General features: G+C 48.7%; 1 protein-coding gene across 2 annotated transcripts in view; it reads right to left on the bottom strand.

The window, feature by feature from the left end:
- ZNF423 (zinc finger protein 423) overlaps positions 1-18,192 on the bottom strand; it is a 185,765-nt gene that overhangs the window by 120,444 nt on the left and 47,129 nt on the right. Inside the window, exons 4-5 of one of the 2 annotated variants that reach the window (XM_088530864.1) lie at positions 15,788-15,988; positions 12,591-12,671 (exon numbers count right to left, since the gene is read on the bottom strand). In XM_088530864.1, the coding sequence (XP_088386990.1) occupies positions 12,591-12,671; positions 15,788-15,988 (282 nt within the window). The remainder of the gene's footprint in view (positions 1-12,590; positions 12,672-15,787; positions 15,989-18,192) is intronic. The other variant, XM_088530865.1, reaches the window with a different exon arrangement.

Genomic DNA, 18,192 nt, shown 5'->3' on the forward strand with positions numbered 1-18,192 from the left:
TAACCATAAAATACAGTTTTCCAGCCAAAGATGTCAAACCCTTTCAAAGAGCACATGCCCAACACATGCACGTCCCTACAGCTCTAGTCTTTTTCCCCCACATCAGGTAAAGCGGAGCCCGCGGAGCGCAGGGGGCCTGGCCAGGCTGCTGCCCAGCCGCCCTGCTCGGAGGGGCGCCCGCCTGGAGCCCTGGCTCGCACAGCGCTGCGTGCCCCACCGCGCAGGTACGTCAGGCCCACAGATAGCTCCACATCACCATTCCCGCGAGGCACCGATCACGCTCGGAGGTCTCGTTCCTTATCTCAGGGTCTACATATCAACAGCGCCCACACCAGCCCTAAAGGTACACTTCAGCCCTCGGCAGTGTGCCATTAAGTGACCATTTCTGACTTAGCAACAGACTTAAAATGAGTGGAAAACTTTCCCATTAAACCACAGTATTTCAGGGGTTCCTTTTCTTTCTTACATACTTTCTAATAACAGAAAGGAGACAAAATGCCTAGGAATGACCAAGGCGTCAGTTCCGCAGGGGAGGAGCGAGCACTCCACGGGACGGCCACGCGCTGGAGCCTGCCAGGAGCTCCCCCACGCGTCTCGTTGGCCTCGGGAGGGCAGGGGGTCTCGGCAGCCCAGGCCCTGGCGGGAGCGTTGGGAGCCATCACGGTAGCTCCCAGCCACACGATGAGGAGCCTTCGGCACCGTCCACCCCGCGGCGACACCGACCTGGCCGAGATGCGCGCGCCCGTCCCCGCTGGCAGCACGGCGACCAAGCCGCAGGAGCCGTCCCGGCCTGCTGTCGCGCACTGCTGCTGGCCTCTGGAGCCGGCCGCGAAACGCGAGCGACCTGGTGCATCTTCAGGACGTCTCCAGCACCATTACCAGACTGTTTAGGATGACCAACGCCCACAACCGCACGAGGCTTCAGCAGGAGGCAGGGAGCTTTGCCTTTTTGGAGTTTGAGCATATGAAAATATAGCAAGGAGCAAGCTGCCATATCCACCAGTCCAGACAGTGAGAAATATGAAAGAAATAGCCTAAACCAGGAGGAAGTCAGTGGCTGCAGAAGCCTTACCAAAGGATGCTCAGCGTCGCAGCCGCCCTCTCCGGCAGCCCTTAGAAACACCATGGAGGTGCCTGTCGCACCAGCCCACCACGGACACCAACAGCACCTCCAGCCAAACAGCAATCTTAGCTTTTCTGAAAGGTTTTCTAAGAAACACTTTTTTCCCCGTTAGCAAACCATGACTCACTGCTCTGTAGAACAAACAGCCACCAGAAACAGGAGCTCAAGCGCCAGAGACGGCTCCACCAGCACCGAGAGCGCGCTCGAAGCGAGCGCCTCAGAACGGCCTCCAGAACCGCACTCGCGTTCAAAGGAGGTGCCGGGAACGCGCCTGTGTGAAATCTGGCACTACAGCTTCACTGGAAGGAACAGGGAGGTTAGTTTTGGCTCACATCAGGCTCTCCACCCTGTATTTAGCTTTGAACAGTTTTAATGAAAAACGCAAAGTAAGATTCAGCTGCAACCATCAATTTTTATCTGAGGTTGATCAAAAGTAAAAGAAATTTGATTTCTGTAGGCTTATCAGTGGAAGGGGAATATACCTCTCCTTAGGAGAAACTCTGTGTTTTGAGTTACCTTTGGAAGCGGAGGTCACCAGGAGGCCTGTGACTCTTTCACACATAGGCAAAGCATGTGACGTGGTGGCAGATGGGGCGAATGGCTAAGCGCATCGTCCAGCCTGTGGTGCCGGGCAGTGGACAAGCCAGGCCGCTCTGCCATTTCCAGAGGAGCAGTCAATCACTCCTCCCACCTATTTAGCAGCAGCAAAATGAGAAAATGCTGCTCTCCACCTTGGATAGACGTTTATTTCTTTTGGAGACTCTCTGGATGCCTCTACAGGAGCTACAATGCCCAAATCATTAAAGCTTTGCCTCTTGCCATAGTGTATTTAGGAGCTTCTCTCGTCCTGGACTGTGATGCATGGAAGGAGAAGGAAGCGGATCGCAGGTGAGGGGCAAGCGAGAAGAACAACCCACAGCCAGGCAAGGAGGGGAATTCGGGATGAGCAAAGCAGGCTCCCTGCACAGGGACATGCACAAGCTGGCTGCCTGCCCTTTCATGGGTCTCCAAAAACAGCAAAGGCAAGAGGTGCTTGTGCAGGCCCCATGGATTTTTTCCACCCAGAAGTCCTCAATGCAAAAGGCAGCATTCCCTGGCTCTTCAAAAAACAAGAATATCTTGCCAACATAGACCAGCAACATTTATTTCAAGTTTCCTGTCCCCTGTAATACCAGGGAACATGCACTCACTTTTCCTCTCCCATACACTATGCTGAAAACGGGACAAAATAGCTCATACACATAATTGCCCAGCCCCTCCTGAAAGCAGCTGAGCAGAAGGTGGGACTGAAGCTCGGAGCCAGCAAAGCTGGGAGCGCCAAAGAGCAGAGCAGAGAAGGGCAAGGACACGTGCGATGCCCCAGCTGCATCTGTATGCAGCAGCGAGAGGCAGGCAGGAAAATATCCGTGCAGGTTATGGCAGGCTTCCCCAGGTGTGGGGATCCTCGGGGGAGGAACAGCGTCAACAGAAAATGTAGCAGACCTTATCAGAGACAGCTGATGTGGCACACTCTACCAGAGCTTGTCTGCGCTACCACAACATCTTTTGTTCTCTAGCCCCATTCTTTCACCTGGCAGCTCACAGATGAAAGCACCTGAGATGTGTCCCTGCCACGGGAGACTTCTCCTCTCAAAAGGCTCCTAAAAGCAAGGGGGACACGGGCAACAGAGGGCCCATCACCAGGGATGAATGGCAGAGGAAGCTTTACCCTCCTAATAACAACTTTTTTTACATTTTTGGACGTTCTCCATAACCCTGTCCCCTCCCTTCCTGCAGAGGGATAACAGAGCCAGCATTGTCCATCACATCTCAATCCAAAGTGACTCATTTATTCTCAGGAGATCTGTGTTCATTTTTTTTTCAGCCTGGCATCCTAAGAAAAACCAGGTTTATATGATCATATTGCCTGTCATATGTCTAACTGTTTGTCCCTTCCTATTATATTTGAATTGTGCCGAACTGAGAATGGAAGGCTCAGAGAGATATTGAGTTTCTTATAGAAGCTCTTATAGAAATTGAATTTCTATAAGATGGGAGGATCTACATTTGATTGAGTAAGACAGAGAGACCCACTTTGATACCTCTACCAGCTCCGCAGCTCTGCCCCGCTGCTGCCACCAGGCAACCAGCACAACTCAGGGCACGTGCGAGGCCACGCGGCACCCGCCGCTGCTCACCCTGCGTGCGGCCAGCGGATACGACAGGGAGAGCACAGCGCTGCGTGGGGACGGGCGCTGCGCGAGATGGATCTGCAGCTTCGTGGGAAGCCGGGTCCCACAGCTGAGATACCCTCAGATACCCTGCAGCTTCACCACACGTCATCAAGGACAAATGTCAGTGTTTCTCAGTACACAGGCACATGTAGAAGAGTGTGCAGATAGTGAGGATCCCAGCACCATTAGTTTTGTTGTTAAAACTTCTTCCAAGTAATAGCAAAGCAATAGTAAAGCCCCTGCAAAGTCGCTTATTGCCCCATCTCCCCTCTCTAGGTCCCCCTCGTTCAGGAAGCCCCACAGGGTGCTCTGCTTTTGCTAGAGAAGCCAGTGAGTTGTGTGCGAGTAACAAGCGGCTGCTACTGAGAGAGAGATTTTTACACAATTAATGTAAGGTTTCCTGGAACGAGCAAAAAGCATGTGCCAAATCAAATGCAAGTGCTCTGGAAATAGGGATCCCGTAAGATTACAAGACTTGACTCTCAGAGGAATTTGTAACATTGGTAAAAAGCAACTCTCTACCCCAAGTGTACTCTGCAGGGGCATTTTCCTACATCCCCTGACTAAACTATTGATTTTTAAGGGAAAGAGAAGGAACAAAGAAAGTGTCCCTTTTTCCTGTAGCACCACATGATGCATTTTGGTTGCCCTATCCTTTCTGCTTCTAGGGACAGTGCAGTGTTTGTCTGAATTTTTAACAGATGTTTCTAAGTACTCTTGACCACTTCTGTCTCCTGAGGATTGCTGCAGTGGGATAGCTTGAGATAGTAATGCAAACAAAGCTCCAAGAGGCTCTCGGGGATAAATCTGTAGACACTGCATCTAGGATGGGTGTGGGTATGGGTCCAAGCCATATGAAACTGTGCAAATATCCTCTGAAGACTAACAAGCTGGAATGACCCTGCCTGCAGATGTTTTTGAGTTTACCAGTACCCCAGTGAAAAGCAAGACAGCTTACAGATAACTGCAACAGCACTGAAACAGCCGGTGAGCCCGGCTCGAGCTGAAGGCTGTAAAAGCCGGGATATACTGGAGCAGAACGGAATAATGCCGAGGATGATGTGCAGGAGCGTGACTCCATCTGAATGCACACAGCAAAGCCGCCGAGCAAGGGCTCAGTCTGGCTTGAGGGAGGGTTTCCCAGATGTCAGTTGGCCCCTGGGAACAAGCACAGCGGAATTATGTGGCAGGTGTGAAGGTACCCAGGCAGCCACAATGTGGACAGGTCAAAAACGCCCCCCAAATCCCTGCTTTCCTTTTAAAGGCCAATGAGTATCTCGCGCTCACCCCTGGAAGAGGGCAGCGCTGCGGGCCCGAGCTCAGCCTGCCCTCCTGGAGCGCTCACTGCCCACACAGCTCACTGGGTTTTAGATACCCAAACGCACCCAAGCAAAGCTGAGCAAAGCTCCGGCTCGTGTTTTGCAGCCGCTGAAGCCGCTGCCTTTGCTGAAGGGTCAGTGTGCTGGCTGGGGAACAAACCCGACGAGGCGGCGGCTGCGGCTCCATCCACGGGCTGCCCGCAGGCACCTCCGTGCGGGATCCCCAGCCCCGCAGCAGGGTCCTCCCCGCGCCAAGAAATGCCTGGAAAGCCCAAAAATGCCTGGAAAGGCCCAGCCGCGGGACACCTGCCCCGGCGAGCAGAGCGCAGTGCCAGCTGCCGCTGCAGGGATGGCACCCGTGTCCTCTGTCAGCTCGGCCCCTTGGAAAGAGCATTTCACAACTCCTCATTCTGAGAAACACTTGTTCAGGGTGGGCCCCGATTGCTACATGCAGCGATAGCTTGGTAGTCGCAGCCCACAAGATATATTTAGCTTCGTCAACTCATCATCAATGGATTTTGAAAGCACTGTAGCCGGCAGACTGAAAACCACACGCAATACAAACACATAATAGAACTTCTAATGTGCAAAGAGACTAAACAAAAAGATCCTTGACCTTCCTGCTTTCCCTTGCATACCATTATCCCCAGCGAGACAGCAAATGGGATGACGTTGAGAGCAACAGCTACCATGAAGCAACTTTGGAAGCCAATTTCTACAGTAGTTAAGCAGTTAATGGCGTTAATCAGAATGATAACTTATTAAATTTTATATCTATGCAAATAGCATTTTGGCATATTACATAGAGACTCGAGTAGCAGAGCTCCCCAGGAAAGGTCCCAACATCTTTTAAATTTCTCTTTTTAATAATGTGTAAAATAATAGCAGAGCACTATGTCCATGATCACTGGCATATCAGACAAACTCTACTTTTTTTTTTTTTTTTTTTTTTTTGTAGTCAGAAATTAATCTCCATCATCCCAAATAGATTAATGAACAAATCGTTTAATTCTCAACCTTTACGAAGCAGGGATTAATCTCTACAACTAAATCCAATCTCTCCCTTTATCTTTTTAACAAGAAGTTGACATTTCTGGTAGACCTTCCTGGAACAAGCAACATTTACTGAACAGAGACCACAGCAGATATCCCTAACTCTCCACACTGCAGTAGCTGGAAGATATAAAATACAAAAATATAAAGCAACACAATGATTTATGGCAGTAACATGATAGAACATTACTTGTATATGATGTGATAGGTCAAGAAAACTCTGATTTAGGATAGACAGAATTTACAATAACCGATATCTGGCATCCTTTGGCTCTGTGTTGCACGTAAATTCAGCGAGGATGGAAGAAAAAGAGGACTGGAGGAACAACTACGAACTGTGCTTTTAATTGCTTTGGAGATGTACTAAAAATACCAAGATATATTAATGCACCTAGTCATGCCTTAATTGGTGGGCTTCTTTAGTAAAATTAAAATCACCAGGAAAGTTGCACATTCAGTTAGCTTATCCTCTATCTTTGGGGAAAATGAGGTATGAAATTGTTTACCTCTCCCACTTGCATCACGATATAGTACAAAATGAGTATTTCACCAATTGAAATTTTATCTATACTTTGGAAATGAATAATATGGTTTAAACACAAGCTCTAACTGCAGGTTTGTTGACGTTTATGTAAATACACACGCATCTGGGTACATTTCCTTTGTTTGGACAGAGCCCTCTCTGCAACACAGAATGTTAAAATACCTCTGGAAAAAATAATTGGTCTTTTTTCCTCCCCTTTGGGTACAAATTTCTGTTTTTAAATGAATGTGCAGGTTTCCTGTTACTGTGTGAAGCCTTTGCTTCAAAATACCATCATTGACTAATTCTACATTTAATTAAAACAGAATGTTTTACATCACAAACACTTTTTTTTTTTAAAATAGCTCATGTCTTCCCTACCTTAATGTGATTCCCAGCTATTAAGAGAAGACGCGATTTAAAAAAAAAAATCATGAAAGAATCCAAAGTTTTCCAGAAACTCTCTTTATGGAGTGAACTTATGCAAGCGCCGAAGCCTTTCCAGAGCAAACAGGATTCTCCCCACCTCCCTCTGGCTTTTCTCCCTCCTGAATGCCACGGCCTTCACTCAACCAAAGGAAATGAAAGACAGACTGAGACAACAGCATCACGTGGGTGAAGGTCAGATTGATTTTCAGCTGTGTGGTGCTGTTTTATCACCCTCAGGACAAAAGTTAAGCCCTTTTGTTTTTGTTTTTGTTTTTGTTTTTTTTTCCGTGTCTGCTTTAACGGAATAACTTATTTTTTCCTGAAATTCTGCTTGGGCTCCTCATGTCCGGAATTATCAAGGACATCCTAACGCAAAACACTGAGTCCATCTCCTTCCTCGGCGGGAAGCGCACGGCGGCGCAGACGCCCTGGCGCGGCTCCGCGGCAGCCCCGCTCGCGCCGCGGCTCCGGGAGCTCCGGGCTCGCAGCAGCAGCCGCCGCCGGCAGAGGAGGCCGGGCCGCAGCAGCGCCCGCGAGGGGCCGCGCTCCCGCCCGGCTGCCTCTGCTGCTTCCCTGCGCTGCACCCGGCTCTCCCGTGAGCATCGTCCGCTCCCAGGCTGCTCTGGAGATGGAGCGGATCAAGGTGAGCCGAAGCACCGAGCGCGTCGTGGGAACAGCATGTCCTGACGACCTTCCCGGGCTGGAGCCCACACTGGCAGCTGGAAGCTCCCGCAACTGCCTCGCGCTGAAGCTACAAGGGAGGGAAAAATCTCATTCACTGACCTTTTTTGTTTTAACTTTTAAGTTTTTCTATTTGTGTGAGGAATACAGCACTATTGCAACTCTCCTCTATACACGACAAATCATCCTCCAGAAAGTACGGAAAACTGTGCTAAGTGAGAGCTGAAATGATGGAAGACCAGAAAAGGAGCAGAGCAAGGAAATGGCCTCGGTGGAGGGAGCCGCAGCACGGAGCGAGCGAGAACGAGGCCGGGCACAGCGGGGACCGGCGCAGAAGCAGGGCAGCCCAACAGCCACCGCACACGCAAGGAGGCGGCAGGGGCCACCCGAGTATCAGCACAACTATTTTTAAAAGGGGCCATAAAAGCACATGCTAAATAATTCCAGACGAAGCTCTCATCCCACAGCAACATTATGCAGTTACTTTGATTTCTGGCTTGGTTTTCAGCTTGGTTGATTCGGTTTATTGATGCAGATTGATCAATGTAATTCAAACTTTATCGTATTGTTCTTGGAGTCTACTAAATCACCTGCATTCATTTTTGCTAGGAGGAAGTAAATTCTAGTGTATATATTTATATTTCTATAAAGTCAAAAAGGGAATTTTATTCTTCTTCTGTCTTTCCAATTTTTCTAATGAAATATTAGTAGATCCAGATTTCTAAAATGACCATTTAATATAAGTTATATCAAATCTCCTTTATTTTAGCAAATACCATTAGCCACAAAGTCTGCACAAGTTCAGTAGAGGAAGCAACTGGGAATTATGTCCAAAAAACGCCATTCAGATGTTGAGTGCAACAGACTCCTTGGAGCAGAGAAAAGCAATGGGCCCCTTCAGCCTTTCCCTAGGCCCTCCTCCCCTAGACTAATGGGAACTGAGCAGCAACATGAGGAGGAGCCAAAAACTCGGCTGCCACTTGCTGAACAAGATTTCCTGGGCAGCCTAGAGAAGACACTCTCCCACCTCCCGAAATACAAGTGCCCTCAAGGGAAGGCTCTCTCAGAGGTTACAGGTCACCAAAACCCGACGGGATGTAGCAGGGTGGCTCCACCAGCATTTGCGTGTGCTCTTCAGCAAGTTGGCGAAGCCCCGGGACACGGTCCTGCCTGCTCTCGAAACTTTGCCCTTGGGTCCCCCATGCTGACCCCAACATGGGGCAGCTCCAGGGCTGCCAGGCCTGGGAACCGAGCACACTCAGAGTTTGTCCTCTAAAGTTTCAGCAGTATCAGTTCCCAAAGGTGACACAAACCTTGCGTCAGCCTGAGGGGGAGAGAGGAAGGAATTCCGCCTTCAGGTACAGTCAAAATTTATGCCGAATTGAGGTGAGTTCAGCTTAATTCTACTATGATGAAAATAAAAGCAATACTTGCTTATGCCAGAAAGTAGCTGCTAGTCTACATAGTTTTGAAGACTATGAAGACCTGAGATGCCAACAAAGTATTTAAAATGAACAGACCAGGTGCCCTTACAACTCTAGATTAATTTTGCAAATTTCACAGAGGCAAAAAGGTTATTGCAATAAACAGGAAGCTTAACAAACATTACCTGTATTTTACTGAGAAATTTAACTTAAGTTTCTACTGCACATATTTTCAACAATTTTGAATTAAATTGGAAATTATGAAATCTATTTTTAAATAAAACTCACCTTGCTACCACTATGAAAAGCATTTAAATGAAACAGCAGTCAGGAGTTGCGTACCTCCCACCAAAGCTTTGAGAGAGAGTCCAGAATCTTTGGTGAAGATCTGAACAGCCACGGTCTTCAGCTCTTCCAACCCAGCTTTGGGAGCACTCGCCTCTCCAGCAGGTCGAGGAAAAATAATTCTCTTGTCCTATTTACATGGGACTAGTTCAGTCCAATAAGAGGTTCAGGTAGAACCGAGAAGCTCTTTGGCCGATGATGCCGCTTCCTCACGCCAGAGGAAGGAGCGAGAGGCCTACGAGGAACCTGGGCACCCCGGTGGGGCGTCTCGGGGCGCCACGTACCTGTGCGGACGCACCCCGCTGCTCGCGGGCCACCGCGGCGGCCGCCCGCGCGCATCCCTCGGGCGCAGGCCGCGGTGCTGGGCCCGGCGCTCCGCAGCCGGCTGGCTGCCCAGGACCAGCCCTCGCTGGCAGGGTTCCCTCAAGCCAGCCGGCGCCGGGGGTGGAGGCCGCCCCCCGGCTCCCCCGGCCCGCCGCACAGCTAATAACACGCCAGCTGGATCCGCACACACGCCAGGCTTAATGAGGCTACAACAAAAGCCTTCAAAGAGGCACCACTGAATTCCTGCTTTTTTTTTTCTAGAATGTATTTTTTAAAAAATAGGTTGAAATTATCACTCTTGCTTTAGATTTAATTGATTAAAATATATATATATTCTCTAAATGCAAAGAAATCACATTAAAAAGACTTTTTATCCCACTGCTACAAGCAATAAAATTATGTCCTGTGATGAGCACTTGAAATACACTGCTGGTTGCCTTTTCTTCTTTCTTTCTTTAAATAAACATTGAAGTCTTAATTCTTTTTCCCACTATGAGGCCAGAGACCACCTTTCTGTTCCCCAGACCTCTCCCACCAGGACAAGTACTATCCATTTTCCCTTGCTTGGGAACCAGGACAGACACATGCAAGTATCTATTGCGCATCTAAGACTGGTAATGAAAGAGATATTCTGTGTGCTTGATGTCCTATCACAATGCCACATACCTCACCCTCTCACTTTGCAGCAAGGTAGAGGAGACCAGAGGATTGTAAATAGGGAACCACCCCACCAAGCACCACCCTCAGAGGTACCGTATCCTTCCGTGTAAGACAGAGCAAGATGGTGGATGCATCTCCCATCTGCTCCTGCCTTGGCAAAGCTGGAGCAGAAGGTCAGGAGGTGGCGGGGAGGACACCAATGACCGGAGTCATGGAAGAGCTTCAATACAGTCATAAATAAGCAAGAAGATGTGGAGTCTTCACCTTGAAAAAGCAGAGCATGGAAGGGCATGGAAAGGAGCCTGCTCCGACATGCAGGGCTGGAGAAGGTGGGAGGCAAAGAGCTGTCCCTGACTCTCGCACAGGAAAAGCCAGAGGGTGTAAAATGAAAGCAGGAGGTGACAGAGCCAAGACAAACAGGAGATACTCTCTACAGCTTGTAACACAACTGTGGTGATCCTCACTACTGAAATCCTGAGCGCATACCTGGCTACAGAGAAAACCTCAAAAAGCAAATTCATGGAAAAAGAGTCTGTGAAAAACTTGAATGAAAGGCATCAGGAACTCTCTGGACATGCAGTTTTTCTGAATCTGTGATAGCTACCAACAAAACTCGTCCCTTCAGTCATCGGCAGGTCATGCACACCTCGCTACCAATAACCCATGTTCTCATCTGCTTGAGACGGGACAACTCCAAGGCACGCTCCATCAAACCAAGTCATTACTAAGAGGACATGCTGTGACAAGCACAATTTCTAGGCATATCTCACTGCATTTCTGACCCGAGTTGCACATATTAGTCTCTATCAGCAACAGTTCAGAGGAATCTAGATGTGACTTGGGTAATGAAGGAGGGTGCACCCCGGTACCTTGCGGGTACTGCTCCCTTTGCAACACTTTGGGACTGCCAAGTACCAGGGCATTAGGGAACTCCAAAGAGATGTGTGATGTCTTTAGGAAGGCCTAGAAGGTGTGCTCACTTTCATTTCTCCCCATTTTCATGCATCTCGGCACTTATTCTGCAGGCTACTTTTTGAACCAGATAAAAGCAGATAAAAGAACTCAATTAAAGTAGCAAGAACGAAGCAGTCCCTTGCCAATACAACCAAGCTAACACGTCATCCTCAGTGCTTCACGAGGCCGCGTGCTTAAATAATGACAGGGAATAACGCCTGCTGGTCGAGGAAAGCCACCAGCACTGCAAGGAAGTTTTTGTGCGGCCGCAAAGCACCGCCGGGCCCTCCCGATGCCCATCGGCCGTGCGACGGCGAGGACGGGGCAGGCGCAGCTCGCGGCCTCCCCTGCGGCGAGGCCCTGCCCGTGTCCCCGCAGCGCTGGCAGGGCTCCTATCTGCACGCGCAGCGGCTGCTTTCCCTGCCCGGCCGCGCTCCCCGGGGAGCCCCGCACAAAGGTGGCGGCAGCGGCATGAGGCGCTCGCGCTGGCAGGCGCTTATCTGCCGGTGCCGGCCCGGCTCTGCCTGCGCCCGCGCGGCCCAGGCTGGCACGGCCTGCGCCGCGGCCTCCCGCCCCACGGCGGCACCAAGAGAGCCAGCGGCAGCACCTCAGTGCGATCCCCCGCTGCAATCCAGCAGCTCCCCGCGTGCCGCCCGTGCTGCGCCCTCAGGCCCCGCGTGCCGCCTCCACGCAGGGTCGCCAGCTCGACGCCGCGCTTGTTGTCCAGCCCGCGCGGGCACGGGAATGCGCTCTGCGGCTCGCGAAGCCATGAACACATCCCGGCCCCGTGTCTGCAGCGCGCGGGGCTGCCGGGCTTCTCTGGCGCCGGTTCTGAGACGCCGCTACAACCTCTGCGGAAGGGGGAAAACTGCATTTCAGCACAACAACACAGGAGAGCAGAAAGGAAATTTGTTATGTTTTTTAGGCTGAAACACTAGTCAGGTTAAGAGCAAGGAACAGGCTTCTGGCAAGGACAAGAGCACTCAGACCGAGCCACAACACAGTAATTAGGGCCAGGAGGTCATTAGAGCCACAGCTGTATAAACTAGGTGTATAATTAAGTTTCCACACTGCTTTTTCACAACTGTATTTCAGTTTCTTTTGTGGAGGATGATCAGTACTTCACCAATTTTTTTAAAAAAACGGGCAACAGAAGCAGCAAAGAAATGAAAAAAGGAAAATCTCTGACTTGCCAATCAGGTCCAACAAAAGATTACAATTTGGGGAGGGCTAATTTTGGAAATCCAGGCAAGAAGCCTATCTTTTTCAGTGTGAAGCCCAAAGTGGTACAGGAGACGAGCACTGACGAGGTGCATCGCTCGCTGACAAGCTGCTGCGGGCAGTTTGCGGGGCAGCGTCGCCTGCACTCAGCGTTGCAGGGCAATTATCATTCTTGTAGCAGGTGAAACGCAAAAAAAACACAAAATTATACACTAGCATGAAACAGTTACAGTACCTCATTTCAGGTATAAGCCTCATGTACAGGTTACAGGGCATTTAAAAGGAGCAACTGCAAGACTTTAATTATAAACTAGTTCCTACCGTACAGTAGTTTAGAAAAATCAGCCGCTTCCAAGCTGGCAATATCCATATAAAGCTCTGCTGCTGTTTGAAACAGACAACCTGTAAAGTTACCAACAACAGAAGAGGACCTCATGAAATGCTCAGAGAGCCCGGCGTCACCTACTTCTCTCCAGTTCATTGGGGCCTAACTTGCTTTAAGGTACTTTTTATTTAGCTGAAAAACTGAAGGAAAAATTCTACGCTAGGATATTCAGACCCAGTGGGAGGGAAGGGGCGATATGGGTGGAGAAGGCAAAAATAACGCAATGAAAAAGCTGCAGCTAAAAGCAGACTAATGCTCATGGATTAAAATAAATAAACAAAATGGCAAATCTCAGGGCTCTCCAGCCACTTTTGTTCAGACAGGAAACACTGTTTCAGGCCGCATAGAGTATTATATTTCAGAAGAGCAGCTTGATGCATGCAGTGTCTAGTGCTGGCTAGAGCATGCAAAGTTTGCAAGCCCAGCTGTGATTTGTTACTCCTGTCAATAAAAACATTGCATCACACTACAAGAGCACCTATAACAGCAATGGGAAAAAAATACTAAATAAGGACTGCACGTGATGCTGATGGCAATTACTTAGTCTTTTCTAGCTAAGGGGACATAGGGCTATGAGTGATTTTTAAAGCAGTTTTTAAAACTTAGCACACCTAATGCATACCCCAAGTACTCCCACTTATTCCCGAGGGGTTTTCGGGGCGCTCCCGGGCTGTTCCACTGCGCAGGGCAGGCGGCTGGGGGCAGCGGGGCCGCCCGAGGCCGCGTGGGCAGGGGATGCTCCCGCGGGCGCCCCGCTGAGCCCCCCTCACAGCCCTGCAGACGCTTCCAACCGCCGTCACTGGCGGCGGCTCCAGCGAAGGTTTAAAGGCACCTAGTTCTGTCAGCCAGAGAACATCTCTATACCCTGACATCAAACGGAACACCATGCTCTCCTGCTACAAGAGATGTCTAGATTTCAGCGGTGTTTTGTCCTCAAAGAAACAAGCTGAAATACATGAAAAAGCAAGGGGGGAAATGGCTGTTTGCTACTTCCTTACATGTCAAAGCAGCTGTGTTCGAACTGTATGATAACTTCAGCGCACTGTAATGAATTTCTAAGGGACTCCAGTGAAATGGATGGTTTATCCTGTTCTTTGGAGTAATCTCCTACAATCCTGCCAGGCTCCTGGGCTACAATACCTTCCTAACTGCGCTGTCCCACAGGAGGTCATTAGTTATGTTGTATTATGAACCTGGTAATATTATCACTGCAAATATTACCTGCATTGATCTGGAGCCTTGTAGACATGATTGAAAACTCTGCTCCAGATTAAGACATGAAAACCTAGCTTGCCGAGGTGGGCACTGCCAAAAAACAGGAGTATGGGGCAGCTAAGGACATGGTCCAAGAGCTTCTTGTGTGGGATATTGTCCTGAAACACACCACACTTCCCAATGCTGGCTTAGATTTTCACCTGGTGGTGCAAGCCCGCTCTGTTGAACTCAACAACACATGTGTTTCCTATGCTTTGAACAAAAATTCATATGATTATCGAAGAAATAGGTGGGCCTGCACTTTAAAGTTTTGTCTCGCAGTTAAGACATGTAATATCTAGAGATATTCCAGATTTTCTCCATGGAAACATTCTCATTTCCGAGTGTATGAGCGCCATCCTCCTATTTACATCAGATCATTTCAGGACAGTTTAGATCAAGCTAAATAGAAAACAGGCACTCTTATTCTCCAACAAGTTGTCTCCATATGGAGGTAATCGGCATATATTGCTGTGCATACACAGATGGTTGTATGCTTCCTTTTTATGACAAAATGTCTTCATGAATCAGCATCACATATGAAGACAGTAAGAGAAGATGAATTTAGGCTACCTGAAATCAAAAATTAGCAAGGGGAATACTGACAAATTCTTTTGCTGCGTCCCACAAAAATACACCCCACAAAAATACGATTTATTTAACTTAGTCTAACAGAATATTATGTATAGGATAAATAAAAACTGAGGCGTGAAGATACTGACTGCATTGATACGAGTAAAGCACATATCTAACACATGCTTGCCTCAGAAAAACAACTGCTCCTTTTGCTAGCGCTCGTGGGCAGGCGGCACGTCCTTGGCGCGCTCGCACCATCAGCCCGGCTCCTCTCCAGCTGCGCCGCGTCCCCGGCTGCGCTCGCAGCCCTGGCGAGCTGCTCTGCTTCATCTGGGCCCAGCATAAACGTTGCTGATGCCCGAGAAGGAGAGAAGGAAACATGGACTAATCACCAGATTCCATGGCCAGAGTGGGGATGTGCACCCGGGGGAGAGAAGGGCTTGGGGTCTGCCTCAGAGCAGAAGCTGCCCCTCTGCAACCCTGTCTCTCTGCAGCTGCGAGAGAAACCGGCCAAAAAAAACGCTCAGGAGAGAGTGGAGGAAAAAGTGATGGCAAAGTATTTAATTCCTGGAAGGTGAAGGATGAGAACCTCAATTTAAGCGCATACGAGCATATTCTGTGCTCGCCCTCCTAAGATTTTTATTTAATCTCTGATAAAGATCAGCGAGGCTTTTCGCTCTGCCCACGCACGGGCCTAGCGTGCGGCCCGAGCACGTGCAGCAGCCGCGGAGCTGCGAGAGACGCTGCACTTGGGCACGCCGCGCTCCGGCCTGCGCCTTGCTGCACAAAGAGGAAAATCAAGGTCAGCCCAGGCTCGGGCCATCCTGCTTCCACCAACTTCAGAAGAAAATGCCATAATAACCTATGGAGAATGGCGTGGTTTTAGGGTGGGATTACAGAACTCGCACTTGGAATTTTAACCTTGGAAGTGTCATGCTCATTTCTGGGGTTCAGAGGCCTTTCTTCAGGGGGGTTTTGCACCCTAATGTCATTTAACCTTTTTTTAAACCTGCCTGCCACTGGAGAGAGAGAAAAATACCCTATCTGAAACTTTTAATGCTGAAAAAGCCCACAACATTTTTGCCTAACATAATTACTGACAGATTCCAATTGGAAAGCTGTTGCTTTTATTTTAATTTTATTAAAGGAGTGAACAAAGGCTACCCAAGGCACCACAATAAAATTACATTAACTGTAAAATTACATTATTAATTCTTTAATCTCACTTGAGGCCTCAAGCTGTTGCTATGTCCAATTACCCAGCTAACCACCTGTTAGAATTGCAAAGCTAGTTTAACATTACCTCCAGGACAGTTGTGTGCCCTGTGTTCAGTCAGGTCTGCCAGTGAATCGAAGTCCTGCTGACAGTTATCGCAGGTGTAAATTGACTCATCCTCCATGTCTTCATCTTCCTCGTTTCTCTCTTCCTGACTCGTCACGCTGTTCCTCTCTTCCAGGGCCTGGCTGTCCTTTGCATCGTGCTCCAGCTCTCCTCCCAGGCCACCTGCCAACGGGAAGAGCACGCTCTAAGTTTTACAGGTCTGGTGGAATAAGAGGTTTAAGGATGATGTTGCACTTATTAAGACACATTTAATTACAGCTGCTCTCACATTATTCCCGGCGCCTTTTATTATATTAATGCGGTTTTCATATCATGCGGTGCAACAATTCTCAGCTGCACGCGCCACTGCTTGGTGTGAATCCTGCAAACACGCTTTTTATGAGCTGCTTTGGTGGGCGTAGAGCAGCAATCTCCAACTCTGTCACGTAAACTTGCTAGTGTTTCATCGCTGAGACCAGACTCTCAAAGCCTGAAAGACTGGCAAGATTAATTACAGCTCGCCAAGGAAAGGCACGTGCTGAATCCTAACTCCTAGTGCTCCTCCCACCTCAAGCCCCAATATTACTAACATCCAGGAGAGAGAGAAGAAGGAAAAAAAAAACAAGATCATAGTTCAAGACCCCTAAAGAATACATATGGGGCCCATAAACCAATGCCAGTCTGCTCAGTGAGCAAGCCCCAAGCACCATCTCTCTGGTGACAAGGCCAATGTCATTTCATGGGACCATCAGATTGCTCAGGCGGTTTCTCACCCCAGTCCACAAGTCAACACCATGGGATAACATCACTGTCTTCACCCTGTGACCCACAGGTCTTCATGCATTAGCGTACCTGAAGATTCAGCCCTCCAGCAGCTCTGGAAACACCCGCTGCGGGTTGCCCCAGCGGCAGAACAGGCCAGGATACGCAGGGCGTTAGCAGCGCTCTGGCGCTGAACGCGCTCGGTTTGCACCCGCGTCCGCACGGAGCAGGGCAACGCGGAGCCGCGGGGCGAAAGCGCTCCGTGGTTTTCCATGGGGCTCAGAACGCGGCGTACCCTTCGTATTGCAATGGCAGTATTAAAAATCAATGCCTGCTTGTGGCGGATGGCAGCACCTCTGCTCGCAATTAGCTGATCTACATGTTTTCAGCTTCTTTTACTGTTAAATTATACATTCCTTCCCACTAGAAAATCTCCATTAAGGTTACGATATAATATGCATCTTAACAAATCAGATATGCCACTTCTACACAGATAAGGAATTTAAGAATATGGTTAAGAAAAGCATCACTCACTAAGCTCTCTGTGTTGCAAGTCCTCATCCGTACTATGTTTATTCAATAAAACACGGTGCTCCAAACTTCATGCTTTATAGCCTTCCCTTTAATAAAAACTTATTGTAATGAAAAAGAGCATAATTCTGGTTCTCTTTATAGGGCTGCCTCGCCAAATAATAAGTTACATTTAAAGCTATGCTAGCTTTGCTTAACTTAACACATAATTTAATGCACATATTCAAATTATCACTTCCATTTTGTCATATTTACTTGGCACACCTTTTTACAGTCTCTCATCCCAGACTTGAATCACAAATATTACAGCTCATTCAATCTTTTTAAAGCCCGCATGTCCTGTAGAGTTGATAGTTAATAAATCAGAATGTCAACCCTCCAGTTTTATAAGACAGAAACCTATAAAAATAGTCCAAGTATATAAATCTAATTTAAAGAACTGCCACCCTATTCCATGCTGCCTGCTAATGGAAAGCTTGGAGAAAGCACCTCCAGGCTGCTTTTGCTGCCATCAGAAGCAGAAAGTTTTCTGGCAACTTTGGGAAGGTTTAAGGGGTTTTTATGGAGGCAGTTTTGCCTTTTGACGGTTAACCCAGAGGTCAGCCGAGCGGGCGAGTACACTGCGACAAATTCATCCTTGGGCCTGCTCCAAAACTTCATGGTTACACCAGGGATAAATCTGTTTGACCGAGTCCAACAAAAACAAATAATTTAGCACACTGCTTTAGGAAAAATAAATTGTACAATGTGAGATAAGAAAATAGATTCCTGCCTGCAAAGCCAAATTCCAGAAACATTTTTCAATTCCCTGCTGAATGGCGAATCTGATCCGCCAGGCAACCTTGCAAAACTATCATTGCTTGACATAATTGTATGTCAAATAACACAGCGATGAATCGCGCATAAATTATTTAGCAAGCGCAGCGCAGCTTGAGGAGGGGATGTTTGTCAGGGCCCACGCGCTCCCCACGCCTTGGCCTTCCTGCCTGTGGGAGCGCTGCCCTCCAGTGCTGCCAGCCGGCCTCCCATTTTTGTTTGTTCTTCTCCTTTTCCTCTTTTTTTCTCTCTTCTTTTTTCCCTTTAAGCCCCAGCTG

The sequence above is a fragment of the Tinamus guttatus genome, unplaced genomic scaffold (genome assembly GCF_059628265.1).
Source record: "Tinamus guttatus ecotype Peru unplaced genomic scaffold, ASM5962826v1 Tinamus_guttatus_pri_ptg000389l, whole genome shotgun sequence".
In the NCBI taxonomy this organism is placed as follows: domain Eukaryota; kingdom Metazoa; phylum Chordata; class Aves; order Tinamiformes; family Tinamidae; genus Tinamus; species Tinamus guttatus.